Raw genomic sequence first — 27116 nt, forward strand, 5'->3', positions numbered from 1 at the left:
TTTCACCCTCTTGTTTGCCGACATGTGCCTTCAAATATATTCATAGAGTCGCAGAGAGATGCAGCACAGAAACAGGCCCTTCGGCCCATCGTACATGCTGACCCATTTACACTGATCCCGTTTTATTCTCCCCACATTCCAATCAACTCCCCCCAGATTCTACCCCTCACCCACACACTAGGGGGGCAATTTACAGCGGCCGATTAGCCCACCGACCCCGTACGTCGTTGGGATGTGGGAGGGAACCGGAGCACTCGGGGGAAACCCACACGGTCACAGGGAGAACGTGCAAATTCCACACACAGACACACACACACACACGCAGACACACACACACACCACACACAAACACACATATACAGACACTGGGCTGGGACAGAGAGGTGAAAGGAACGGCCACTTTGAAATGCTGATAGGGGAAGGGAGCTTGGTGATGTCAGGAGGTTCGATACAGAGATATGAATATTGGCTTATTATTGTCCCATGTGCCAAGACGCAGTGAGAAGCTTCTGTTTGCCTGCCATCCGGACAGATCATTCCATACACTGAGAAAACAGAATGCAGAATAAAGTGTTACAGCTACAGGGAAAGTGCAGTGCAGGCAGACAATAAGGTGCAAGGGTCACGACGAGGTAGATAGTGAGGTCACCTTTGCTGTGTTAAGCCAACTCCCTGTTAGCTGCCACTACAATGGACTTTGTATTTTTTTGTTCTAATTGTGTACAGTTACAGAGAAAGTACAGTGCAGGCAGACAATAAGGTGCAAGGGGCCACGATCAGGTAGATTGGGAGATCAAGAGTCCATCTAGTGTGTGAGAGGTCCGTTCAAGTCTGCTAACAGTGGGATAGAAGCTGTCCCTGAGCCTGGTGGTACGTGCTCTCAATCTTCTGCCAATGGGAGGGGGGAGAAGGGGGAATGACGGGAGGGGGAGGGCACCCTGATTACGTTGGCTGCTTTCTTGAGGCAGCGGGAGTGGATGGAGGGGAGGCTGGTGTGCGTCACGGACTGGGCAGGCACAGGAACCTCACCTCTCCGTGTCGGTGGTCTCCACCTGAACATCCTATCCCTCCAGATTTTAATGATGATCGACCGTGAAGGAAAGAGGTTGGAGCAGCCTGTCGATTGTCCGACCAACATCTACAACTTGGCACTTCACTGCTGGTCAGCTGTGCCCGAGGACCGTCCCACCTTCAGCGCACTGCGACCACGGATCAAAGAGGTACCACCCACCCCCTTCACACCCACCTGGGTGCACTTGGACGGTGGGCGATGGGAAGCAAGGGCTGTGGGCCGTCCTTGAAGTACGTCACACCAGGGATTAAGCTTGCACTGAGAGCCCTACCCCGTTCCGGGAGAGCTGGTCCTTGCCTGCTGGGATGGTCGGTTGGAGAACCGACCGGGTCCCGTGTCCGTGGACCCGTTGGGGGAACGTGGGATGAGGAGCAGCAAATGTGGAGAGGGGGAGTGGGTTCACGAGGATTGAAGTGGGTTCACGAGAGGGCTGACGTGTGGGTCCCCGAGCATGGGTCATCGAGAGTGTGTCATTGAGTGTGGGTCATCCGAGAAGGGGAGAGGGCTATTCAGAGAGAGTGAGTTATTGGGACTGCGAGTGGGTTATCGAGAGTGGGGGGTTTATCGAGAGTGGAGGAGGTTATCGAGAGTGGGGGTGGGTTATCGAGGGCGGGGGGTTATCAATAGTGGGGGTGGGTTATTGTGGGGGATGGGTTATTAATGGTGGGGGGTTATCGAGAGGGGGAGGATTATGGAGAGTTGGGGGGTGGGTTATCGAGAGTGGGGGTGTGGATTATTGAGAGTGGGGGGTTATCGAGAGTGGGGGGTTATCGAGAGTGGGGCGAGTTATCGAGGGTGGGGGGGTTATCGAGAGTGGGGGGGTTATCGAGAGTGGGGGGGTTATCGAGAGTGGGGCGAGTTATCGAGGGTGGGGGGGTTATCGAGAGTGGGCGGGTTATCGAGAGTGGGCGGGTTATCGAGAGTGGGGGGGTTATCAAGGGTGGGGGGTTATCGAGAGTGGGAAGGGTTATCGAGAGTGGGGCGGGTTATCGAGGGTGGGGGGGTTATTGAGAGTTGGGGGCGGTTATCAAAGGCCGGAATGTGACCGAGGGGCGGTGTGGCTGAGGGAGTGTGCGAGGGTGAGTGTGTGAGTGAATGTTGGTGAGACGTGGAGTGGAGCTGATCTGATCGATCTCCCGTTTCGTCCCCCAGGCCCGCCCCCTGGAGGTGAGGTCGCTGCAGGACTTCAGCGAGGCGGGGAAGCTGAAGATGCAGATGAATGATGTCATCACGGTCATCGATGGACGGTGGGTGGAGGGAGGGGCTGGGGGGATGGAGGGGGGCGGTGGGGACAGGGAGGGGGTCGAGAGGTGATCTTCTGGGGCGGGTAGTGACAGGCTGGACGTTGACGTTACCCCTGGTGGCGGTCTCCAGAACCAGGGGGTATCGCTTCAGCAGTAGGGGTGGCTCATTTCAGATGGAGATGAGGAGGAACCTCTTCCCTCGGAAGGCCACGGATCTTCGGAATTGTCTTTCCTGGAGAGGTGTGGATGTCACTGAAGCAGAGATCGAAGTTCATTCTGTCGCGAGTCAAAGGAAATGAGAAAACAGCCCAAGTTTGTCCAACCTCTACTTAAAACTCCGGAGGGGGTTACAGATATAGGGAGGGTGTAGGGGCTGGAGGGGGTTACAGAGACGGGGAGGGGTGTAGGGGCCGGAGAGGGTTACAGAGACGGGGAGGGGTGTAGGGGCTGGAGGGGGTTACAGAGAATCCATAGGATGTTGGGACTGTTTTGCGGTACCACTTAATTTTCCCTGTCATCTGTTCTCCCCACATTCGTCAACTCCCCCCAGATTATCCCGCTCACCCACACACCAGTGGGGGCTCTTCACAGCAGTCAATTAACCCACCGACCCTGCATGTTGTTGGGATGTGGGAGGGAACTGGAGCACCTGGGGGGAAACCCGCGTGGTCACAGGGAGAAGGTGCAAACTCAACACACACACACACACACACACACACACACACACACACACACACACACACACACACAGCGCCGGAGGTCGGGATCGAACCCAGGTCTCTAGAGCTGTGAGGCAGTGGCACTACCCACTGCGCCACTGGGCCGCCCAGTGTGAAGGGCTGGGTGTGCCTCGACCTCACTTGCTGCTCTTTGCTCCCTCTAGGCCTGAGCTGGTGTTTTGGCGAGGACAGAACAAGAAGACCCTACAAGTGGGTCTCTTCCCTCAGACCCACGTGACTGCCAGTACCAGCCGCTCTGGTCCCATGATCAGCTCGCCGCTGAGGAGCACCTTCATTCACCTCGGACACGGCGACATCGACCCCCGTCGCTCCTGGGGCTTCCCTGAGAAGATCAACGAGTAAGTGTTGAGGTACCAAGGCCTAGTTTGTCACACAGCAACTGGAGACTTGACCCAATGCCTCTGGCTTCAGGATAACAAGCTGCTTCTGGGCATATACTCAGTGTGGTGTTGGTTATTGGTTTATTAGTGTCACATGTACCGAGGTACAGTGAACAGTTTCATCTGTGTGCCTTCACACATCACTCCGTACATCAGTACATCGAGGTAGTACAAAGGAAAGCAGAATGCAGAATATAGTGTTCCAGTTACAGAGAAAGTGCAGTGCAAGCAGACAATAAGGTGCAAGGGCCACGATGAGGTAGATTGGGAGATCAAGAGTTCATCCTTTAGCGTACAAGGGGTCTGTTCAAGAATCTGATAACAGCGGGATAGAAGCTGTCCTTGAGCCTGGTGGTACGTGCTCTTAAGCCTCTGTATCTTCTACCTGACGGGAGTGGGGAGAAGGGAGAATGTCCGGGTGGGTGGGGTCCCCGATTATGTCGGCTGCTTTCCCGAGGCAGCAGTAAGTGTAGACGGAGTCACTGAAGGGAGGCTGGTTTCTGTGACTGACTGGGCTGTGTCCACAACTCTCTGCAGCTTCTTGTGGTCCTGGGCAGAGCAGTTGCCGTACCAAGCCGCGATGCATCCAGATTGGATGCTTTCTATGGTGCCTCTGTAAAATTGGTGAGGGTCAATGGGGATGTGCCAAATTTCCTTAGCCTTCTGAGGAAGTAAAGGCACCAACTTTTATCGCTGCACCATAGAAAGCATCCTATCTGGATGCATTACGGGTTGGTATGGCAACTGCTCTGCCCACGACCGCAAGAAACTGCAGAGAGTTGTGGACACCAGCCTCCCCTCCATGGACTCTGTCTTTACCTCTCGCTGTCTTGGTGAAGCAGCCAGTATAATCAAAGACCCCACCCACCCGGAACATTCTCTCTTCTCCCCTCTCCCATTGGGCAGAAGATACAGGACCCTGAGGGCACGTACCACCAGACTTAAGGACAGCTTCTACCCCACTGTGATAAGACTATTGAACGGTTCCCTTATACGATGAGATGGACTCTTGACCTCACGATCTACCTTGTTATGACTTTGCACCTTATTGTCTGCCTGCAATGCACTGTGTAATGAATTGATCTGTACAAACGGTATGCAAGACAAGTTTTTCACTGTACCTCGGTACAAGTGACAATAATAAACCAATACCAATAGAGGCACTGGTGCGCTTTATTGTCCATAGTGTCAAGGTGGCTGGTGCGTGGGATGTGCTGAGCAAGGAAAGACCCAGGCTCACCTCCGGCCTAGTGCAGGGACTTTGGGAAATTCCATGCTCTTGATCTAACTGGACAAGTTACATGGATATTGGGAGCTATCTGGTGTTACTGGGCTTGGGTGGTCTTTGCTGGCATTTGACCAGCTTTGGTCCCAGTCAGGAGGGGAGTATGGTATAACGGGGGAGATAGACTGAGAGGTTTAGTGGTTCCTACAGGAGATTCTGGAAAGGAACAGGGTTGAATGGTCAGGTCCAATTTCCAACCCCTGACCCATTTGTCCACCATCCCTCCCTCATTTGCTTCCCCCCTTTCGAAAAAGTTCTTTAGAGCTCCGTAGAGACAGCTTGCTTGATCGGCACCCCATCCACCCCCTAAACACCTCCTCCCACCCCCTGAATAATCCCTCCCTCCAACCACAGTGGCTGCAGTGCACACCGTCTATGGAACGCACCACGGTAACTCCCCCAGGCTGCTCCGACAGCACCTCCCGAACCCACCACCCCTCCTGCCGAGAGGGGCATGGGCAGTAGGGGCGGGGGAGCACCACCACCTGCAGGATCCCCCCCCCCCCCAAGTTGTGGAAATCTATTTCTGTCACTTCATTGTCGCTGGGTCTCTCTCCTTCATCGGAAGGCCTGCAGCGGTTCGAGGAGACGGCTCATCCCCTCCCTCTCCAGGGGGAGTAAATGCCCAGGTTCTGTATGGGTGAGGGCTGTTCTGGTTTTGTAGGGCCTCCAAGGGACCTGTCCCACCATATCTTGTGGTCCCCTGAAGCCTCTCCCATTCCAGCCTCCCCTCCCACGTTACGTCTGCCCCCCAGCCAGACAGCCCTGGGAGAGCCCAGCACCAGAGCTCACTGACTGCCTTCTCTGTTCCCACAGGAAATCTGGGAGTAATCTGGCTGATACCCGGAATCCGATCCAGCTGCTCAAGATGTCAGGTGAGTCGTGCTGGAAACGTGATGCCGATTGCTGTGATGTAATGTGTGTTGCAGTGATGTGTCATGGCATGATGTGTGTTCCCATGACGTGGTGATTGGTAATTGATTTAATTATGCAACATATAACGAGGTACAATGAAAAGTTTTTGTCTGCGTGCGATCCAGACAGACCATCCCCTACATCGGTACATCGAGGTAGTACAAAGGTGGGACATCGTTCCTGTGACGTGTAATGCCGTGATGTGTGATCTTGTGTGACGTGTAGTGGCACGACACGTGTTGCTGTGATGAGGGTTGGCGTGATGTGGGTCAGTGGGACATGCGTATGGCTCAGGCTGGTGTTACATTGCCGGCCAGGGGAGGTATAACACGGCTGGGCACAGCGGTGACCGACACACGGCGCCGATTGGCCCAAAGTCCCCGAAATGGAATGAGATCCTGGTTCACGGTGATGTCGCAGAACCTTGCAAACATCCTCTCTCCTTCAATCTCTCTCAATCTATCTCAATCTCTGCATCAATCTCCCTCTCTCTCAATCCTCTCCCAATCCTCTCTCAATCCTCTCCCACTCTCTCTCAATCTCTCTATCTCTCTCAATCTCTCTCTCAATCCTCTCCCAATCCTCTCTCAATCCTCTCTCAATCCTCTCTCAATCCTCTCAATCTCAATCTCTTTCAATCTCTCTGTCTCTCTCTCAAACTCTCTCTCAATCTCTCTCTTTCAATCTCTCTCAATCTCTATCTCAATCTATCTCAATATCTGAATCAATCTCCCTCTCTCTCTTTCTCTTTCAATCTCTCTCTCAATCTCTCTCTCTCTGTCTCAATCTCTCAATCTGTATCTCAATCTCTCTCTCTCTCAAACTCTCTCTCTCTCTCTCTCTCTCTCTCTCTCTCTCTCTCTCTCTCAGAGTAAACTGTAGAGAGCAGGACTGGAGTCACATATAGTCCCAGGCTTCTGAAGAACCACAGCCTTCCATTCAGCACGTGGTTTTCAGTAGCAACCTGCCTGTCCGTGGTCAATTCAATGGACTGGTGATGTGCAGGCAGCCACCAGAGAAGTGACAACTTGTCCCAGACCCAGTTGCTTCAGAGAGAGGGGCAGCTGCTGCCATTCCCTGGTTTGGCCCCACACACAATGGGTCCTCCACACCGCTGTTGACACCCAGAGACGCCCAGTGAATGCGGCCTTGTTTGTGTCACTCTCGTCCCTAGGTCAGGGGCAAAGCTAGCCAACGTCTGAGACATTAGGTCGTGGGTTCAAGTCCCACTCCAGACTCTGAGGTGTCAGGTGGAGGACTGTGGGAGTACAGCACTGTCTGAGGCACCGTGCTCTCAGATGCCATCTGAAGCCCACCTCCAGGAAGCCCACCCCACAGCCATTATCCTGGGATAGAACGGCAGGATTCCACCCAATATCCTGGGACTAATATTTCTCTCCCAACTACATCCACTCTGACGGACTATGTTGCCGTGTTGTTTATGGGAACTTGCTCAGTGTGAGCAGCGGCCCTATTTACATTACAGCTGTGGCATTTCTTTGGTTGTTGTAAAGTGCTGCTTTGGGAGGTCCAGAGGTTGTGTAAGGTGCTATATAAATGCAACTCTTCCTATCTTTCTGTTTTCCCTCTATCCTTAGTGTGTTTTTTCTTTGTGCTTAATTAACACTAAAGCCTCTGCCACTCAACGGGACGTCAGGGTCAGGGGAACACCACCCCTCCACATCACACCACCTGGCCTGGATCTCTCTCTCTCTCTCTCTCTCTCCATCTCTCTCCCTCCCTGTCTCTCTCTCCCCCTCTCTCTGTCCATCCATCCCTCCCTCCCTCTTTCGCTGCCTCATTCTCTCCTGCCCTCTCCGCCTCCCCCCTCTCTCAGCCCCCATTCTCTCCCAGTCTACCTCTGGTCAATCAGCCCACCTCTGGAGCCCATTCCCCTCTCCCAGCGACCATTCCCCTCACCGAGTTCCCTTTGTGCCTTTCCATTCCCCCCCCCCCCCCCAGGCCTTTCCCGGAGTCTGGACTCCAACATCGACAGCGCGGAGCAGTTCTCCGACAGCGCCGACGTCCCGGAGCGGAACGCCAAGCCCGTCTCCAAGGAGCGCCTGAGGTGCATCAGCGAGCAGGCCGCAGCCTTCGGGGCCGCCAGGGCCCAGGGCAACGGGAGGCCAAGGCGGGGCCCGAGGGGAGACCGTCGCTGGGCAGCCGAGGCCGAGGACGTGGCCCCGGCCGTGGCCAAGATGCGGCTCAGGACGTCCCAGCCAAGGCCCAACTGCTGGTCCCTGGTGTGGCCACAGGAGCAGGAGTCGGTCGGACACCCCCACCACCAGGTGGAGATCAGGAAGGACTTCAGGGGAGGCAGGCCTGCCGAGCAGCCAGGTAGACCCCGAGGTGCCAAGGGCAATTATCTGGGCACCAGTGTCTCCGAGGAGGTGCGATCCGCTCCACAGGGCCCCAAGCCCAGCCTGCAGAGCAAAATTAGACGTGTACGTTATCACGGAGCGTATCGCTGGTCTCCACGGCAACATCGGGTGGGCGGGCAAGCAGTCACTTGGTAAATTGGTTTATTGTTGTCGTACGTGCCGAGGTACAGTGGCAAACTTTGTTTTGTGTGCTGTCCATAGGGATCATTGCATTGAGGGAGTGCACGGGAACGTGCACTGTATAGTGTGACAGTTACAGAGAAAGTGCAGTGCAGGCAGACCATAAGGTGCAAGGGCCACGGGTAGGGCTGTGATAGTACAAGCCTATTGGTCAGTTCAGGTGTCCATCATCACTGGCCATCCAATGTCCAATCCTATTGGTCATTTCAGGTGTCCATTATCACTGGTCATCCAATGTCCAATCCCATTGGTCAGTTTAGGTGTCCGTCATCACAGGCTATCCAATGTCCAATCATAATGGTCAGTTCAGGTCTGCACCAACACTGGCTTCCAACGTCCAATCCCATTGCTCAGTTCAGGTCTCCATCAACACTGGCCCTCCGATGCCCGATCCCATTGGTCAGTTCAGGTGTCCATCATCACTGGCCATCCAACGTCCAATCATAATGGCCAGTTCATGTCTGCACCAACACTAGCTTCCAATGTCCAATCATAATGGTCAATTCAGGTCTCCCATCATCACTGGCCATCCAATGTCCAATCCCATTGGTCATTTCAGACCTCCCTCCAGTTCAGAGTCTGGCCAACAGAGGGAGGGTGTCCGCTGGAAGTTTCTGATGAGGGGGTTTGTGGAGAACCGTGGGCTGAACTTCCAACGGGAAGCGTTGGTGTGGAGGTAGTCAGAAGTAGTGCGGAGTGGGGCTTGGGATCAGCCCAGGGGTGGGAGGGGCTGAGGGAGGGTGAGGAAGGGGCTGGCTGGTGAGTGGCTGGGGTTGGGGGGGACCAGCGATTGGGAGGTATGTGGGGCAGAGAGGGGCGGGTTTGAGCGTGGGAGGGGCGGGGTTTGAGCGTGGGGGGCGGGGTTTGAGCGTGGGAGGGGTGGGGTTTGAGCGTGGGAGGGGCGGGGTTTGAGTGTGTGGGGGTTGGGTTTGAATGTGGGGGTGGGGTTTGTCTGTGGGAGGGGTGGGGTTTGAGTGCGGGAGGGGTGGGATCTGGTTAGGGGAGTAAGAGTGGGTCTGTTTGAAGGGGGTGGGGGCATTGAGGGGTGGGGGTTAATTGAGGGAGCGCGGTGGGGAGGGAGGGAGGTTGTGATGTCCCAGTGGGAGAGGGGCGGAGTGGTGAAAGAGACCCCCGCAGGCACTCTCCCACTTCCCTCTCCCTCTCCCTCTCTGCACGGGCAGGGGTGCTGGGATCGTGGGGTGATTACCCCGCCCACAACACCTACACACTCTGCCACATGTGCCCACATGCATCCCTGGCACTAACTGGGCATTTCTGCGCCAGGTGCGGGAGGCAGTGCATGGGGTCACCACAGAGGAGTGCCAGGAGGCTTTGCACAGCACCCACCTCGATACACAGAAGGCCATCCAGCACTTAAAGGTGAGGTTGTGGGAGGGGCGGGGGTGGCACAAAGGGGAGGGAGGGGGTGAGGGGGGTGGGGTTTGAGAAAAGGGGGTATTGGGTGAGCAGTGCTAAGGGGGATGGGAGGGGGAATTGGGAAGGGGGGCACCAGATGAGTGGTTGGTACAAGGGGTGGGGGAATTGGGTGAGGAAGTGGGGCTATTGGGTGGGGAAGGGAAGCATTGGGTGGAGGGCGAATTGGGAAGGCTTTGGGGTGGGCTGGATTGGTCAATGGCACAAGGTTGAAGGGCATTTGGTGGAGGACAGGAGCCATTGGGTGGGAGGGAGGATTGGGAAAGCTGGGTGGGGGGAGCCTGAATGGTGAAAGGGTGAGGGGGCATTTGGTAGTGGGGGGTATATTGGATAGCTGAGGCCATTGGGTGGGCAAGGGGGGGCATTGGTTGGGCAAGAGGGGCATTGGATAGGCGAGGAGGAGTTGGGGAGGCTGGTGGGAGCCAATCTGGTCGATGGTCAAAGGGCAAAGGGGCATTTGGTGGTGTGGGGGCGTGGCTGCCTCCCTGATTGTGATTGGTGGGAAACCCCAGTCGGTGACCAATCCACACGTCGGAGGCGGGTCCACGACCGGGAAGGCGGCGAGCACCTCGAGGGTCTCCTGCCGGGACCCTACGGAGGTCCGACATGCAGAGCAGGAGGAGGGATCCATTGCCACCCTTCCCCTCGGGCACCTGATGTGGCGGGGTATGTGGGCCCCACCAGCACACAACGAGTCATCCTCGCCCACCGAAAACTCCGGGAGAAGGGCGGCCAGGGAGAGGTCAGACCCGATGAAGGGTCTCCACCCGAAATGTCAACTGACCACTTCCCTCCACAGACGCTGCCCGACCCGCTGAGTTCCTCCAGTGTTTAGTGCGTTGCTCCAGATTCCAGTGTCTGCCGTCTCCCGTGTCTCCGCGTGACCACGTTTCTTGCTTACTTGAGCTGTGCCCCAGTAATGGTGGGGTCCCGGAAGGAGATGAGTTGAGGGGAGTGCGATGAGACATCAGATGACAATCTCTGGTTCCCGAGTCTCCTCGCCAGAAGAAAAGATTCACCAGGATGTTGCCTGGATTTGGGGGTTACAAGGAGAGGTTGTGGAGACTAAGACTTTATTCCCTGGACCGTAGGAGATTCAGGGGTGACCTGATAGATCATGAGGGGCACAGACAGGGTGAAGGCACGTCGTCTTTTTCCCCAGGGAGGGGGTGCTAATAACAAGAGGGCAGAGGTTTAAGATCAGAGGCACGAGATTTAAAAGGGACATCAGGGGCAGCTTCTTCACGCAAAGGGTGGTGCGTATTTGGGACGAGCTGCCAGAAACAGTGGTTGAGGCGGGCACATTAGCAAAGTTTAAAAGCCGTCAGGATAAGTCCACGGATAGGAGAGGTTTAGAGGGCTAGGGGCCAAACATGGGCAGATGGGACCAGCTTGCTGGGCAACACCGTTGGGCCGGAGGGCCTGCTTGCATGCTGTATGACTCTATCTGTCCGTCACCCAGCTCCAGGCTCTAGCGATGGATGCAGGGAGGAGTTTGGTCTGTTTATCTGACTCCATGTTGCCTCGTTCTCCATTAGATCCAACAACTGTACAACATGAGTCAGATGACCTGGGAGGAATGTCAGCACATCCTCCAGGAATTTAACTGGAACCTGGAGAACGCCAGCCAGTTCCTGCTGAAGAGGAGTGTGAGTATTGTCAGCAGGGGAGGGAGGCAGGCAGGCCTTCGGCCCATCAAGTCCCTGCTGACCGTCCAGCACCAAAGCTGGGTGGAGCGTAGGGTCGGTGGGTCAGTCCCAAACCCGTGAGGAATCAACTCATCCCAGTCCAGGCTGCTTGAGGTGGGGAATGCTGGGATAGTGGATGACACCCCCCCACCCCCCCCCCCCCCCCCCCCCCCCCCAGCGAGGCCGGGGAATGCTGGGATACCGGATGACCCCCTCAGCGGGGCCGGGGAATGCTGGGATACTGGATGACCCTCTCAGCTGCCTGGTGACAACTGGGTGCAAGGGTTAGGGAGCGGCAGGATAACTATGCCCCCTCCACTGGACTGGGATCACCCAGGTGAAATGCAAGAAGATGTCATCCATCACTCCACCCATCCAGCTTTACAACCTGTTGTGTGGGACGGCTCTGTGCAGCGCTCTCCATCCTCGGTTCCCAACGTAAAGGGGGGACAACCACCCTGTGATGTCCCTGTCCTGGGAGTATGTGACGGATAGTGTAGAGGGAGCTTCACTCTGTGTCTGACCCTGGGAGTGTGTAATGGGACAGTGTAGAGGGAGTTTCACTCTGTGTCTGACCCCGGGAGTGTGTGATGGGACGGTGTAGAGGGAGTTTCACTCTGTGTCTGACCCCGGGACTGTGTGACGGGACAGTGTAGAGGGAGTTTCACTCTGTGTCTGACCCTGGGATTGTATGACGGGACAGTGTAGAGGGAGTTTCACTCTGTGTCTGACCCCGGGAGTGTGTGATGGGACGGTGTAGAGGGAGTTTCACTCTGTGTCTGACCCCGGGAGTGTGTGACGGGACAGTGTAGAGGAAGCTTCACTCTGTGTCTGACCCCGGGAGTGTGTGATGGGACGGTTGTAGAGGGAGCTTCACTCTGTGTCTGACCCCGGGAGTGTGTGACGGGACGGTGTAGAGGGAGCTTCACTCTGTGTCTGACCCCGGGAGTGTGTGATGGGACAGTGTGGAGGGAGCTTCACTCTGTGTCTGACCCCGGGAGTGTGTGATGGGACAGTGTGGAAGGAGCTTCACTCTGTGTCTGACCCTGGGAGTGTGTGACGGGACAGTGTAGAGGGAGCTTCACTCTGTATCTAACCTGAGCTGACACTGTCCTTTTTTATATATAAATTACAAAAGCAAGTTTATAACAAGGACTACAATACAACATCAAACTATTGCAAACTACAAAACTAAACTTCAAATTACAACATTACCATCCTGATCCGGGATGCATTCGATCCCCTGTGGTGCCCAGTGGTCCCAGAATGGAACACCTCCACGGTGCCCGTGGACACTGTGTGTTCTTTCCCCAGGAATACCTGGGCATGGACATACTCCCGGCTGTCACTGTCCATTTTTGTTTACTTTTCCAAAGGAGGTTTATTCCGTGATTACAGCGCCACATCATTACAATACTACAGCGTTCCACAATTCACACTACTTACAGCCAACAAATTATTACACAGTTATCCTTATCCAAAACGTACTCGAGACCCTGTGGTCTGTCCCTGCCCTTTTTTTAATTACCTTTATTACAAAATACATTCTACAATACTTCAAAACTACAACAAACACGCAGACAATAACAGTGACTAACACAGTTGATAACACAAACTAAACTAAGTTAAAATATTTCCTTCTCTACCAAGGATGGGACTTATCCCCTGCGGTGCCCAATGGTCCCGGAACACCTCCATGGTACCTGCGGACACCGCATGCTCCCTCTCTATGGTTACCCGGGCACTGACATAACCCTGGAACATCCCTAGGCAGCCCGCCCGGGTGGAATTCTCTGCTACCCGCTTCCGGGACCCATGGATAGCTAACTTAGCCAGCCCCAGGAGCAAGTTTACTAAGACATCCTCAGCCCTCCTTGCCCCCCCCCTCCCCTTTATCACGGATGACCACAGATGAACAGGTTGGGGCTAAAATGCAACCAGAAGACGAGGAGCAGATATGCGAAATGGGGCTGCAACCTCGCACACTCCATGTACATGTGGTACACGGTCTCCTCCAGTCCACAGAAGCGACAGTCGGCTGGAGATCCATGTACAAACTACCTGTCCCTGCCCAGGAGTGTGTGACGGGATGGTGCAGAGACCTCAGTTTCAAGGGGGGGGGTTCCCAGTGGGAGTTCCTCTATGTGGGAAACTTTCCCCTTCTACAATGGGGACCTGTGTTACATAGAGTGGTGCCCTGTAACAAGTTTTTAAGTTGCTGCATAGATCCCCCAGCCTCCTGTCACTTCTACGGGCTGGAAGAGACTGTGTATCACATGGTGTGTGTGAGGTTGCAGCCCCTATTTACCTATCTGAAGGGGCTGCTCCCTGCCTTCTGGCTGCACTTTAGCCCCACCCCACTAATATCTAGTCACCCGGTGTGAAGGCGGGGGGCGGGGGTGGTTCAGGAGGGGGACGTCCTGGTTCCCTTGCCCCTGGGCTTGGCCAGACCGACCATACACGGGTCATGGAGGCGAGTAGCCGAGCCAACAGACTTCCCGGGGTTCTGTCTGCGCCTGGGTATCCCTGGGGAAAGAGCACGCGGTGTCCACGGGCACCGTGGAGGTGTTCCGTTCCAGGACCATTGGCACCTCAGGGGATCGACTGCATCCTGGATCAGGACGGTAACATTGTAATTTGAGGCTTAGTTTTTGTAGTACATACAACATAGAACAGTGCAGCCCGCGATGTTGTGCTGATATTTATGCCGTGTCCTCCATGCATATCCTTTCAAAATAGTAGTGTTGTAATAAACTTGCTTTAGTGGGGGGAGAAACACTTCAGTTTCTTTGGACATTTTCTGAAGGCACTTTCTTTGACTTGCAGTTAAAATCATGAAAGTTCCACAAAGGACATTGGAGGAAACTGGTTTCAGCTCCGAACTGGACGACAAACCTCCGAGGGGCGTCTGTTGGGGACGGACTTGAGCCCCAAACTTCCAAGTTGTGCGGCTGAATTGACAGCCCTGCTCCATTTCCCGGCAGAGTATCACATGGGTAGCTGCGTGCTGTTTCATCGGACAGTCCCCGAAAGGGGGGAGGGAGTCGTGACGGCAAGAACGCGGGAGGTGTGCGGGGTAACGGCACCACCGCCCTCTCGGAATCCGCTGCTGCCCATGGGATCTTTGGCGCCATGTTGTGCGACGTGATTGGTTCGGATGGAGTGGGGGGGGGGTGGGGGAGAGCACACGGTTTGTGGGGTTGAAGTTGTGGCCTGTGTCACATAATCCCAGGGGGTCACCTGATCCAGAACGGTGGCCCGTGATTGGTGGGGTGTCTTCGTCCCAATGGCAGAACCCTAGGGGATAGGCCGATTCCCAGCCAATCTCGGTGATCTCTCCTGCGCGATCTACAGCATGGGTACAGGCCGTTTGGGCCACGCCAGTCCTTCTGGCCCACAATTTCTTCCTGCCACTCTACCCGGTTCTGCAGGGGTTAAGGTCCTGGATTAGAAGTCGTTCTGAACCATTCAGCTATAAGGCAAGAGTTTAAATCCCACCCAGGCAACTTGGGGATCGACAACCTGCTGGAGGGGTTGGTCGAGGAAGAGAATTTTAAGTAAACGAGCACTTGAATCGCCAAGGTATAGAAGGCTACAGGGCAAGTGCTGGAAGGTGGGAGTAGTATCGAGACACACAGAAAGGGAACAGGCCCTTCGGCCCAACTGGTCCGTGCCGACCAAGATGCCCATCTAATCTAGTCCCATCTGCCCGTGTTTGGCCCATATCCCTCGAAACCTTGTACCTGTCCAAGTACCTTTTAAATGTTGTTAATGTGCCTGCCGCAACCACTTCCTTGGCAGCTCGTTCCACATACGGAGCACCCTCTGGGTGAAAAAGTTGCCCCTCAGGTTCCTACTAAATCTCCCCCCCTCACCTTCAACCTACGCCCTCTAGTTAAGATTTCTTTATTAGCCACATGTACGTCGAAACACACAGTGAAATACATCTTTTTGCGTAGTGATTTGGGGGGCAGCCCACAAGTGTCGCCACTCTTCCGGCGCCAACATAGCATGCCCACAACTTCCTACCCTGTACGTCTTGACTGTACGTCTGTAGTTCTCGACTCCCCAACCCTGTGCACACTCACCCTGTCTATGCCCCTCATGATTTTATACACCAATCTTATAATTGATGGTCAACATGTTCTCGGTGGGCTGAAGGCCCTGTATGACTTGATAATCAAATGTTAAACAATTCTGGAAATAAAGCTGGCCTTAAGCTAGTGGATTGCTGTTGGAAGCCCTTCTGGTTCACTGATTGGAGGAGATCTGCCTTATTGGAATTGGTTTATTATTGTCACTTGTGCAGGCTGGTGTCCGTGATGTGCTGAGCTGTGTCCACAACTCTCTGCAGTTTCTTGCGATCACGGGCAGAGCAGTTGCAAGGATGCTTTCTATGGTGCATCGATAAAAATTGGTGAGGGTCGACGGGGACATGCCAAATTTCTTTAGCCTCCTGAGGAAGTAGAGGTGCTAGTGAGCTTCCTTATCTTACCCAGTCTGGCCTCTGCAGGACCTGGTTGACTTCGAGCCCCTCTCAGATCAAGGGGAGATTCAGAGATGGGAAGAAAATGCTGATGCATCTATCAATGCGAGCATTTTGCATTCACGAGATGTGTACGCAACTGCTGTTTCCAGCATTTACTCCCCGTACCTGATGCTCCCAAGAGACTGAAGGCACCGTTGACCAAACCAGGTGAAGGTGGAAATTTCCCTCCTGAGGAAATCAGTGAACCAGATGTGTTTCTACAATGATCCATAGATTAATAGTAACCATTACCAAGGTTGGGTTTCTTTAAAAATAAATCCAGGTTTGTTTAACATTGAATTTAACTTCCACCTGGGTAGGATTTGAACCATATCTCCAGATCGAGGGTCGTGGTCTCTAGTTGTTTCCCCACTACACCACCAACCCTCGCCCTTTCAAGATGGCCTCTCAGTTCCCACGTTTAGTCTCTGATCTCTCCCTGTCCAGAATTAACAGCGGCGGGTCTCGCTCTCTGCTCCGAGACAAGAGCGCTCTGGGTTCGAGCCCTGCTTCCCAGACGTGTGCAGATATAGGGTGTGGGGAGTGTGGGGGGTGAGTGTGGGGACCGGAACCTCCTTCTGTGTGAAAGTGATTGGGTGAAATCGAGCTGGCTGTGTGTGTGTCTTCATGTGTGAGTGTCTGTGCGTGCGTGTGTGCGTGTGTGTGTGTGCACACCACTGCCTAAACAGTTACACAGATAATTCCCTGTAACTTAGAACAGAATGTAGACCAGTACAGTACAGCACAGGAACAGGCCCACCATGTCTGTGCCGACCATGGTGCCAATCTATCTAATCCCATATGCCCGCACATGATCCGAATCCCTCCGTTCCCTGCCTGCTCCATGTGCCTGTATAAATGTCTCTCAAATGCTGCCATTGTATCAACTGCCCTGGCAGCCCGTTCTAGGCACCCACCACTCTCTGTGAGAAAACTTGCCCCACACATCTCCTTTAAACTTACCCCCTCTCACCCTAAACCTAATCCCTCTAGTATTTGACATTTCCACCCAGGGAGAAAGATTCTGACTGTCTACCCTATCTAAGCCTCTCGCAATTTTATAAACTTCTAATCAGCCTCTGCCGCTCCAGAGAAAACGACCCAGGTTTGTCCAACCTCTCCTTATAGCACAAATTCTCTAATCCAGGCAGCATCCTGGTGAACCTCTTCTGCACCCTCTCCAAAGCCTCCACATCCTTTCTGTAACGGGGTGACCAGAACTGCACACAGCGCTCCAAGTGCGACTGAACCACAGCAGCAACATGCCTTCCTGACTTCTACAGGCAATGCCCTGATCGATGAAGGCAAGTACTCCGTACACCTTCCATACATATTCTCCCCACATTCCCATCAACAACCCCCCCCCAGGTTCTCTCCCTCACCCACACACTAAGGGGACAGTTTACAGCAGCCGATTAACCCACTGACCCCGTACGTCGTTGGGATGGGCCTCGGACAGTTAATGGTATACAATTTTGTGCACCGCATTTCAGGACAGCAGACTTACTGGAGTGTCGCCAAGGATGAGGAGGGGTTTGAGAAACCCTTTTACACTGATCCCCTCCTTGCTAGAACACAGAACAGTACAGCACAGGAACAGGCCCTTCGGCCCACAATGTCTATACACATACACACACAGCGATGAGAGAGGTCGGAATCGAACCAGGGATCCCTGGAGCAGGAGGCAGCAGCTCTTCCAGCAAGACCAGCATTTATTGCCCATTCCTGGGCAACCCCCCCCCCCCCCCCCCCCCCCCCCCCCCCCCGCCGGAAGGTGGTGGTGAACCATTTCCCTGAACCACGTGTCCCACCAGATACCAAGGAGGGGGGAATGGGATTCCAGGTGCCTGATGCCTCGTGACCTTCCCCATCCAGGGGCTTGAGTCAACCTCTGGAATTCAAACCCCTCCCAGAAACCTCTCTCCCGTGGCCAATGCTCCTGCCTTCCACCAAACCAACCTCCAGCTCCCTCTGTCAGGTCTACCTGGGCCTTTTGACATTGTTTTGATAGCCGTCACGTCTTATTTTTTTGAATAAATGTATCTCATTGAATCCACTGGTCATTTTAATTTGTCCCATCGATTCAAGTACCTGAGTACCTATATCAGCCATTACTGAATGCCACATTGTTAAGCAACCCCTCCTCCTCTCCTGAGTCCCGATGGAGGGTCTCAACCCGAAACGTTGACAATTCCTTCCCCCTCCACAGACCCGTTGAGTTCCTGCAGCATCTTGCGTGTTGCTCCAGATTACAGCATCTGCAGACTCTGGTGTCTCCCCTCTCCCTCTGTTCTATGTCGGTCGGGATCACTTTGAGGACCTCCTTGCATTGTAGCAATGTAGAATTGGGCAGGGTGCACAAGAGAGACAGCAGACACTGGAATCTGGAGCAACACAGGAGGTGCTGGAGGAACTCAGCAGGTCAGGCAGCGTCAGAGTTGGACAGGACTAGTTTGCCGCTGTGGTCCTAAGACACAACAAGGGTGCTGTACATCAATGCAGGCTTTAAGTTTATTAAAGAACGCTCGTTGTCCCAACACCCAGCATCCAACACCCTCTGGACTTTGGAAGTGCTGGACACTCAGATTTTCCAGACTATTGGATGTTATTCCTATTAATTCCCAAGCACATTGTTATTTTACTTTTTTTTACGTTATGCAGCCGTATCATAAATTTTACACTAAATCCGGTGAACCTAAAGGGAGCGGAGAATCTACAGCACTTCAGGAAGTGGAGTACACGCCCCTGCCTGTATCAGTGGTGCTGAGGTGGAGATGGCTGAGAACTTCTAGTTCCAAGGGGTAAACATCACCGATAGCTTGTCCTGGTCCAACCACATGGACTCTATGGCCAAGAAAGCTCACCAGTGCCTCTACTTCCTTTGAAGGCTAAGGAAATTTGGTATGATTCTTAGCAATTTTTACAGATGCATCATAGAAAGCATCCTATCTGGATGCACCACAGCTTGGTAGGCAACTGCTCTGCCCAAGACCACAAGAAATTGCAGAGAGTTGTGGACACAGCTCAGCGCATCACAGACACCAGCCTCCCCTCCGTGGACTCCGTCTACACTTCCCGCTGCCTTGGGAAAGCAGCCAACATAATCAAGGACCCCTCCCACCCCGGTCATTCTCTCTTCTTCCCCCCCCTCCTGCCGGGCAGAAGATACAAAAGTCTGAAAGCACGTACCACCAGGCTCAAGGACAGCTTCTGTCCTGCTGTTATCAGACTCTTGGACCTCTCACACACTAAAAGATGAACTCTTGATCTCCCAATCTACCTCGTCGTGGCCCTTGCACCTTATTTGTCTACCTGTACTGCAATTTCTCTGTAATTGTAACACTTATATTCTGCATTGTTTTCTTTTTACTACCTCAATGTACTGATGTGTGGGATCTGTCTGGATGGCAGGCAGACAAAGGCTTTTCACTGTATCTCGGTACAAGCGACAATAATAAACAGATACCCCAGCTCCAGCTGCAAACCTGCTCACATTCCTGACTTCTGGAGCTTCAGATCCCAATCCCGGCCACACGCCAAACCCTCAGCTCCCATTCCAAACTAATGGGTGAGTCAGATGCCGGGCTATCAGGATTTCTGAACAATTGGATGCTGGATTATCGGAGTTTTACTGCGAATTGAATCACGTTATTATCGTACACAGAGAGGGTAAGTGAGAAATTAAGTTCGAAAGCCGCTAGTGGCTGCTGTCTTGCAAAGCCGATCACTGTCTGGTCTGGTTCGCTTCCAGGTCCTGCCTGTTCACTAAAATCTACAAAAACACCAACTTCTAGTTACAAGGCATCTTTTGAAGGCAAAAGCTAATGTAAGAATTTTTGGGAAAATTTTTGGTGAGAGAGATAGATTGTAAGGAGTATCTTTAAGGAGATGGAGAAATCTAGGGAGGGAATTTCAGAGGTAGGGACAAAATAGCTAAAGACACAACAACAAACGTGGGACATAGAACAGTACAGCACAGGAACAGGCCCTTCAGCCCACAATGTCTGTGCTGACCATGATGCCAAATTACACTAATCCCTTCTGCCTGCACATGGTCCATACCCCTCCATTCTCTGCCTGTTCATGTGTCTAAGAGCCTCTTAAACACCACTATTGTATCTCCCTCCAGTCTCCGCCCCTGGCAGCACGTTCCAGGCACCCACCGCTCTCTATGTACCCCACACACCTTCTTTAAACTTTCCCCCTCTCACCTTAAAGCTATATCCTCTTGTATTTGACATTTCCACCATGGGGTTAAAAAGACCCTGTCTACGTCTCTCATAATTTTATAAACCTATCAGGTGATTAAATCTGAGGGCCACAATGGATGCAGTGCAGAGCTTGGAGCATTGTACGCCCAGAGGGGGTTGCAATCAAGACGTTACACACACACACACACACACACACACACACACACACACACACACACACACACACACACACACACACACACACACACACACACCCCTCCCCTCTCAAAGGGTGACGTTGTGCTGAAGGGGCTTTTAGGAGGAGGATCCTGTTCCGCCATGCAGTTAGATTTCTTTTTCTGACGCGATGTGGGCTTCACCAGTAAGGCCAGGGTTTATTGCCCATCCTTAGTTGCCCCCCTGGGAGGTGGTGGTGGGCATCTATAGTGCAATGTTGGGGGGAACTTGTCCACAGATGTTAACCCAGCCTGGGCCCATTGTTTAACTCTTTAGGTGCCAGTATCTAGTGAGCGCTTTCTCCTTCCTCGACCGGGCAGAATGAGAACGGTGGCCCCGACTGTTCGTACAGTAACGATCTAACTATCCACTATCCGACTATGCTGAAGTCCCGACGGCTCAGTGTCTGGTTCACCCTACTCACAGTCTGCGTATCTGTGCTTCTGTCAATGTCAGAGTGTGGACGGTGTGCAGGCGTGTGCATGTGAATGCATCTGTGACCGTGTGTGAGATGCATGTATTAAAGTGCATAGTGTGTGAGAGGCTGTGTAAACGTGTCTCCGTGTCAGATGATGCATGTGCATGAGTGTGTTTGTGTGAATCTGTGTCAAGAGTGGGGTTCCTTTGTGTGTGTCTGCATCTGCCAGTGTGTGTGTGTGTGTTTGTGTGACAGTGTTTGTGTTTTTCAGTGTGCATGTCAGTGTGTGTGTGTGTGTGTGTGTGTCAGAGTGTGTGTATTATTGTGTGTATGTATCAGTGTGTTTGCTTGTGTGTGTGTGTGTGTGTGTGTGTGTGTGTAAATGCCCCTTCTGCCCCATGCATGCCTCCATCTCCCCTTGATGCCACCCCCGGCCACAGCTGACAGCAGCTTCCCGGAAGATCCCAGTACTGGGTAGGGAGCTGGCAGAGAGAGGGAACGCCGCCTTTGCCTGTCAGTCCGGAGGAGACGGGAGGAGTTGGCCAGACTTTCCCAATCTCCAGGCACCCCGCAGCGCTTGACAGTTTTCCAGAGGGAAGGCAGGAAATCACAGCCACTTTCTGGTGCACAGCCAGATCCCATGCACAGCCGGGTGTCAAAAATAATCTAAACTGGGATATTGTGTGCAGTTCTGTCACTGAAGGAGGCGATTAAGGAATGGATTAGGGAATGTGATTAGGGATTGGATAGGCTGGGACTGTTCTCCCTGGAGCGAAGGAAGCTGAGGGGTGACCTTAGGGGTTTATAAAATCACGAGGGGCATTGATAAGGTGGATGATCACAGGGTAAGGGAGTATAAAACTAGAAGGCATGGGTCTAAGGGTTAAAGGGGATTTGAGGGGCAAGGTTTTCACCCAGAGGGTGGTCAGTATATGGAACGAGCTGCCAGAGGAAGTGGGTGAGGCAGGTACATTAACAACATTTACAAGAAACTTGGACAGGTACGTGGATAGGAAAGGTTTAGAGGGATATGGGCCACATGCAGGCAAAAGGGACCAGCTTAGATGGGCATCTTGGTCAGCATGGACCAGTTGGGCCAAAAGGCCTGCTTCTGTGCTGTGTGACTCTGTACTTAGAACATAGAACATTACAGCACAGTACAGGCCCTTCGGCCCACAATGTTGTGCCGACATTTTATCCTGCTTAAGATCTATCTAACCCTTCCCTCCCACGTAGCCCACCATATCTCTATTATTCATGTGTGCATCTAAGAGTCTCTTAAATGTCCCTAATGTATCTGCTCCCACAACCTCTGCCGGCAGTGCGTTCCACACACCCACCACTCTGTAAAAAAAAAACTTACCCCTGACATCCCCCTTATACCTTCCTCCAATCACCTTAAAATTATGCCCCCTCGTGTTAGCCATTGTCGCCCTGGGAAAAAGTCTCTGACTGTCCACTCGATCTCTGCCTCTTATCATCTTGTACACCTCTATCAAGTCACCTCTCAGCCTCCTTCTCTCCAAAGAAGAGCCCTAGCTCACTCAACCTATCCTCATAAGGAATGCCCTACAATCTAGGCAGCATCCTGGTAAATCTCCTCTGCAGCCTCTCCAAAGCTTCCACATCCCTCCTATAATGAGGCAACCAGAACTAAACACAGTTTCTGCAACTTTATTAGTTATAAAAAATATTGGAGGAAATAAGTGTTGAGAATTATTCAATCTTGCAATGAAGATGAGGGTCCCAGGGGCACAGCCAATCGGAGTCCATCCCCCTGCCAACTCGAGCCATTAGTGAGGGGGTTCATGGCTGGTCAGGGTCCCCATGTCCTGTCTTATCCTGAGTCGAACACCATTGTCTGGTGGAGAGGTTCGGATCCCACCCGGGTACCCAGGAGGGGCGGTGAGGGACGCGGAGCTCCAGTCGAACACATCTCGGAAGCCCGGAACGTTGGGCCTGGGGTGGGGGGGGAGGAGGGGGTCCCCCCACCCCACAGCGGGGGCCACGTCGCCATCCAACAGAACCATTCTAGTCCTCGGTCTGTGGAGGAAGGTCAGATTGGGAGTCGGGAGAGGGAATCCTTTTGTACCAGTAGGTGGGAGGTTCCCTTGGACGGGCTGGGATGGTGGGTGGTCACCATCTCCCCTCACTCCCTGGCTGCTGGCTGTCCAACGACCGGGCTCCTCAATCCACCCCTTCTGCTCACCGATCTCCCTCCTGCCTCATTATCACCACCGCCCTCCCTTGGTTGGCATCACCCTTTCTAATTTTCATTTGTTCTTGGGCTCCAGAGTCGCTCTGCCCCGCTCCTCCCCAGGTACTGTACCTCTCCCCTTCCTGCACTCTCACCACAGCCACACTCACTCCTCTCGTCCTGCACTCTCCCCTCTCCCCTCCTTCCGCCACACTCTCCCAAGCCCTTCCCTCTTTCCCCTACCCCCTCCCCTCTCCCAACTCCCCCTCCCTTCCCTCTCTCCCCAAACCCTATCTTCCTGCACTCTTTCCAAACCCTTCCCTTTCGCCCCTCACTCTCTCCTCGCCTCTTTCCCCCTCTCCCCCCAAATCCCTCCCTCCTCCACTCTCTTCCCCTTCCTCCCCCACACTCTCCCCGCCTCCCTCACTCTCCCAAACCCTCCCTCTCTCCCTGCCTTCCCGCAAACCCTTCCTTCCCACCCTCCGCCCTCTCCCCTGTCGCCCTCCCTTCCTCATCTTCCACCGGGTTCTCTCTCCCTTGTTTTTGGAGCCAGAAGAGACGGGCGTGCTGTTAGTGTTGGAGAGGCGCAGACTCGGTCATCAGACCCTTGACCACGTTAATTAACCACTGCGATAACATAGGCTAGTGCGGGGTGTCCCGGTACACTGATGATAGGACGCAGGGTGAGAGAATGAGGTGGGGGGGGGGGGGAGGGAATGCAAAGTCACAAGTGGTTGGGAGAAAGAGAACCCTTCCTCAGAAGGCTAAGGAAATTCGGCTTGTCCCCGACGACCCTCACCGATTGTTACAGATGCATCACAGAAAGCATCCTATCCGGATGCATCACGGCTTGGTACGGCAACTGCTCTGCCCGGGACCGCAAGAAACTGCAGAGAGTTGTGGACGCATCCCAGTCCGTCACACAAACCAGCCTCCCCTCTGTGGACTCCGTCTACACTTCCCGCTGCCTCGGCAAAGCGGCCGACATAATCATGGACCTCTCCCACCCCGGACATTCTCTCTTCTCCCCTCCCATCAGGCAGGAGATACAAAAGCTTGAGAGCACGTACCACCAGGCTCAAGCACAGCTTCTATCCCGCTGTTATCAGACTCTTGTACAATAAATATCCCACAATCTACCTCGTCGTGGCCCTTGCACCTTATTGTCTGCCTGCACTGCACTTTCTCTGTAACTGTAGCACTATATTCTGCATTCTGCTTTCCTTTTGTACTGCCTTGACGTACTTATATGTTGTATGATCTGTCTGGATGGCAGACAGACAGAAGCTTTTCACTACATCTCAGTACATGTGTCAATAATAAACCAATTACCAGAAAATGCTGGCTACACTCAGCAAATCAGGCAGCACCTGTGGAGAGAGAAACAAAGTTAACGCCTCAGGTCAAACACCCTTCGCCCAAACTTTGATTCTCAGAGTGTCTTCCACCTGCAACATTAACTCTGTGTCTCTCTCCACAGACCTGCCTGACCTGCTGAGTGCTTCCAGAATGTTCTGCTTTTGTTTCAGCATCTGCAGTTTTCATTTATTTTTCATTTATCTGAGTCTTGTTTACTTCGGGAGGTAGAGAAACATCAATGTAAATGGTGAGAAAGTAGTACGAGTTGGCAGATGGAGAGATTTCATATTTCATATATTCTTACAACATAAAAGGAGGACATTCGGCCCCTCGAGTCTATGCCGACTGTCAGAGCAATCCTATCAATCATATTCCACACTGAATTCCCCATAATCCATTCTCCCCACATTCCCATTAACTCCCCCCAGATTTTACCCCTCACCCACACACCAGGGGGGCAATTCAACAGCGGCCGATTAACCCACCGACCCCGCACGTCGTTGGGATGTGGGAGGGAACCAGAGCACGCGGGGGAAAGCCACACGGTCACAGGGAGAATGTGAAAACTACACACACACACACGCACGCACGCACACACACAGAGGCAGCGCCGGAGGTCAGGATCGAACCCAGGAGTAAAGACAGGAGATGTGGCAGGAAAGTAATATTCATGCCTCCTCCTCACATGCAGAGAGAAGCCCCATAGTTTGAACCACGAGGCGTTTCTCGCTCACTGGGAGATCTTGCGTGATCCACCCCTGACACGGGTGTCAGTTCCTGCTCTGGTGCCTGAAATTGGGCAAAGAACTCGGGAGCTTCAACTTTGGTGTTTAAACTCTCAACAAAACAAGGGCCCCGACCTTCAGAAGGTGGTGAAACTGGGGCCTCACTTCAGCATTGCACCGTCCCCACAGCCGCTTCAATGTTACACTTCAAAGTGTCAGCCAGAGTTGGTTTGCAGGCCTGGGAATTCTGCACTGCACCTCTTGTACTGCTGATCAAACAGTCCGTGCAGACACTGCCCCAGTCACCCTTACACTGCCAGGTACTGTGGTCAGTGATTAACCCTTACACTGCCAGATACAGCGGTGTGATTAACCCTTACACTGCCAGGTACTGTGGTCAGTGAGTGACCCTTACACTGCCAGGTACTGGAGTCAGTTATTAAACCTTACACTGCCAGATAGTGGTCAGTGAGTAACCCTTACACTTCCAGGTATGTAGTCAGTGATTAACCCTTACATTGTCAGATACTGTAGTCAGTGATTAACCCTTGCACTGCCCATTAAAGTGACTGTACAGTGATTAACCTTTACATTGACCAATAAACAGTAGTGATTAACCCTTACACTGCCCAATAAACTTACTGTACGGTTGCAGTGATTAACTGTTACACTGCCCAATAAACTGACTGAACAGTAATTAACCCTTACACTGCCCAATAAACTGATTGTACAGTGATTAATCCTTACATTGACCAATAAACAGCAGTGATTAACCCTTACACTGCCCAATAAACTTACTGTACAGTTGCAGTGATTAACCGTTACACTGCCCAATAAACTGACTGTACAGTGATTAACCCTTACACTGCCCAATGAACAGACTGTACAGTGATTAACCCTTACACTGCCCAATGAACAGACTGTACAGTGATTAACCCTTACACTGCCCAATGAACAGACTGTACAGTGATTAACCCTTACACTGCCCAATGAACAGACTGTACAGTGATTAACCCTTACACTGCCCAATGAACAGACTGTACAGTCACACACAGTGAAACATTCACCCTCCCCACTGCACCGGGTCCTTGCTCCACCCTCCAAGGAGAAGTGTCAGGCAACTCAGTCCCAAGCAGGAAACCCAACCCCGACCCTCACTCTCGCGTGGTCCCACCCACCCCGCTGGGTGAACAGGATGGGTGGATGGTGAGGGGCGTGCGGGGAACACCACCAGAGGGTGTACCACATCTCCCCACCCTCCTCACCTGCCCTACCACCATTTAGTTCTGCACAGCTGGGCCAGCGGACTGGGTCGGCGCTGCGGAGCGGGAGACGTCGACCTTCAGGCCAAAGGCCAGCATGGTTTCCGCCACAGTCCACAGACTAGGAGAGGCGTACCGCCACGCGGCCCTTTGAGCCCTTCCTACCCCGCCATTCAGTACAATCCCATGCCTCCTCTCCCCCTCTTTCCCAGTTCCCCATCGCCCTCGATCTCCCGATCTTCCAAATATTTATCCCCCTTTAATTCCCCCCCGGTGATCCCACCTCCACAACCCTCTCCAGGGCAGAGACCTCCCCCCTCTGTGAGAAGAAGTCCCCACACACCTCAGTGTTAAATGACCACCACCTCACCCCATCCCCTCGATTGAGACTCTCCCAACCCCTGGAAACATCTCCACACTGACCCTTTGGATCTGATGTAGAGAGGGTCCATTTTTGGGAATGGTGGCTGCGCCTGGTGGTTTTTTTTGGGGGTGGGGTGGGGTGGGGGGGGGGGGGGGGAAGAGGCAGCGAAGGACCATTAGAAGTAACAAGCGTGGCCGGTACGCCTCAGTCGAGCCGGTTCCGTCGCAACAGCTGAATAGCCAGATCTCCCCACGCGCTCTCCCGCTGAACCAAAAGTCGAGAACGATCCTAGCGCACAATGGGATTGCTCCCGGGTTTTGTGTAAACTATTGTGAATTGTAAAGTTGGTGACAACTCGGTGCCCTTCCAACCTCCAGCAGTCCAAGTCAGGGTCTCTTCAGAAGGACATACACACACATGGAGCGCCTCCTCGCTGGCAGGACGAAGTTACTGCCACACTCCATCCCTCTGCGTTCTGCCCCTCCCTCGCTCAAAGAAGATGAAATCCTGCAGGAAT

General features: G+C 53.3%; 2 protein-coding genes across 6 annotated transcripts in view; one reads left to right on the forward strand and one right to left on the reverse strand.

The window, feature by feature from the left end:
• LOC127586690 (activated CDC42 kinase 1-like) overlaps positions 1–14481 on the forward strand; it is a 61985-nt gene extending 47504 nt beyond the window's left edge. For 2 of the 3 annotated variants that reach the window (XM_052044828.1, XM_052044829.1), the window contains exons 8-15: positions 1074–1220; positions 2225–2319; positions 3200–3394; positions 5538–5596; positions 7599–8080; positions 9482–9577; positions 11170–11280; positions 14146–14481. In XM_052044828.1, the coding sequence (XP_051900788.1) occupies positions 1074–1220; positions 2225–2319; positions 3200–3394; positions 5538–5596; positions 7599–8080; positions 9482–9577; positions 11170–11280; positions 14146–14157 (1197 nt within the window). In that variant the 3' untranslated portion in view covers positions 14158–14481. The remainder of the gene's footprint in view (positions 1–1073; positions 1221–2224; positions 2320–3199; positions 3395–5537; positions 5597–7598; positions 8081–9481; positions 9578–11169; positions 11281–14145) is intronic. The other variant, XM_052044830.1, reaches the window with a different exon arrangement.
• Positions 1–27116, reverse strand: part of LOC127586694 (phospholipid scramblase 2-like) — a 156998-nt gene that overhangs the window by 90160 nt on the left and 39722 nt on the right. Inside the window, exon 8 of one of the 3 annotated variants that reach the window (XM_052044838.1) lies at positions 24526–27106. The exons of the other annotated variants lie outside the window; for them this stretch is intronic. Within the exon in view, the coding sequence (XP_051900798.1) occupies positions 27047–27106 (60 nt within the window). The 3' untranslated portion in view covers positions 24526–27046. Of the gene's footprint in view, positions 1–24525; positions 27107–27116 lie in introns of those variants that run through there. 3 annotated transcript variants of the gene reach the window in all.

This window comes from Pristis pectinata, chromosome 37, assembly GCF_009764475.1.
Source record: "Pristis pectinata isolate sPriPec2 chromosome 37, sPriPec2.1.pri, whole genome shotgun sequence".
Lineage (NCBI taxonomy): Eukaryota > Metazoa > Chordata > Chondrichthyes > Rhinopristiformes > Pristidae > Pristis > Pristis pectinata.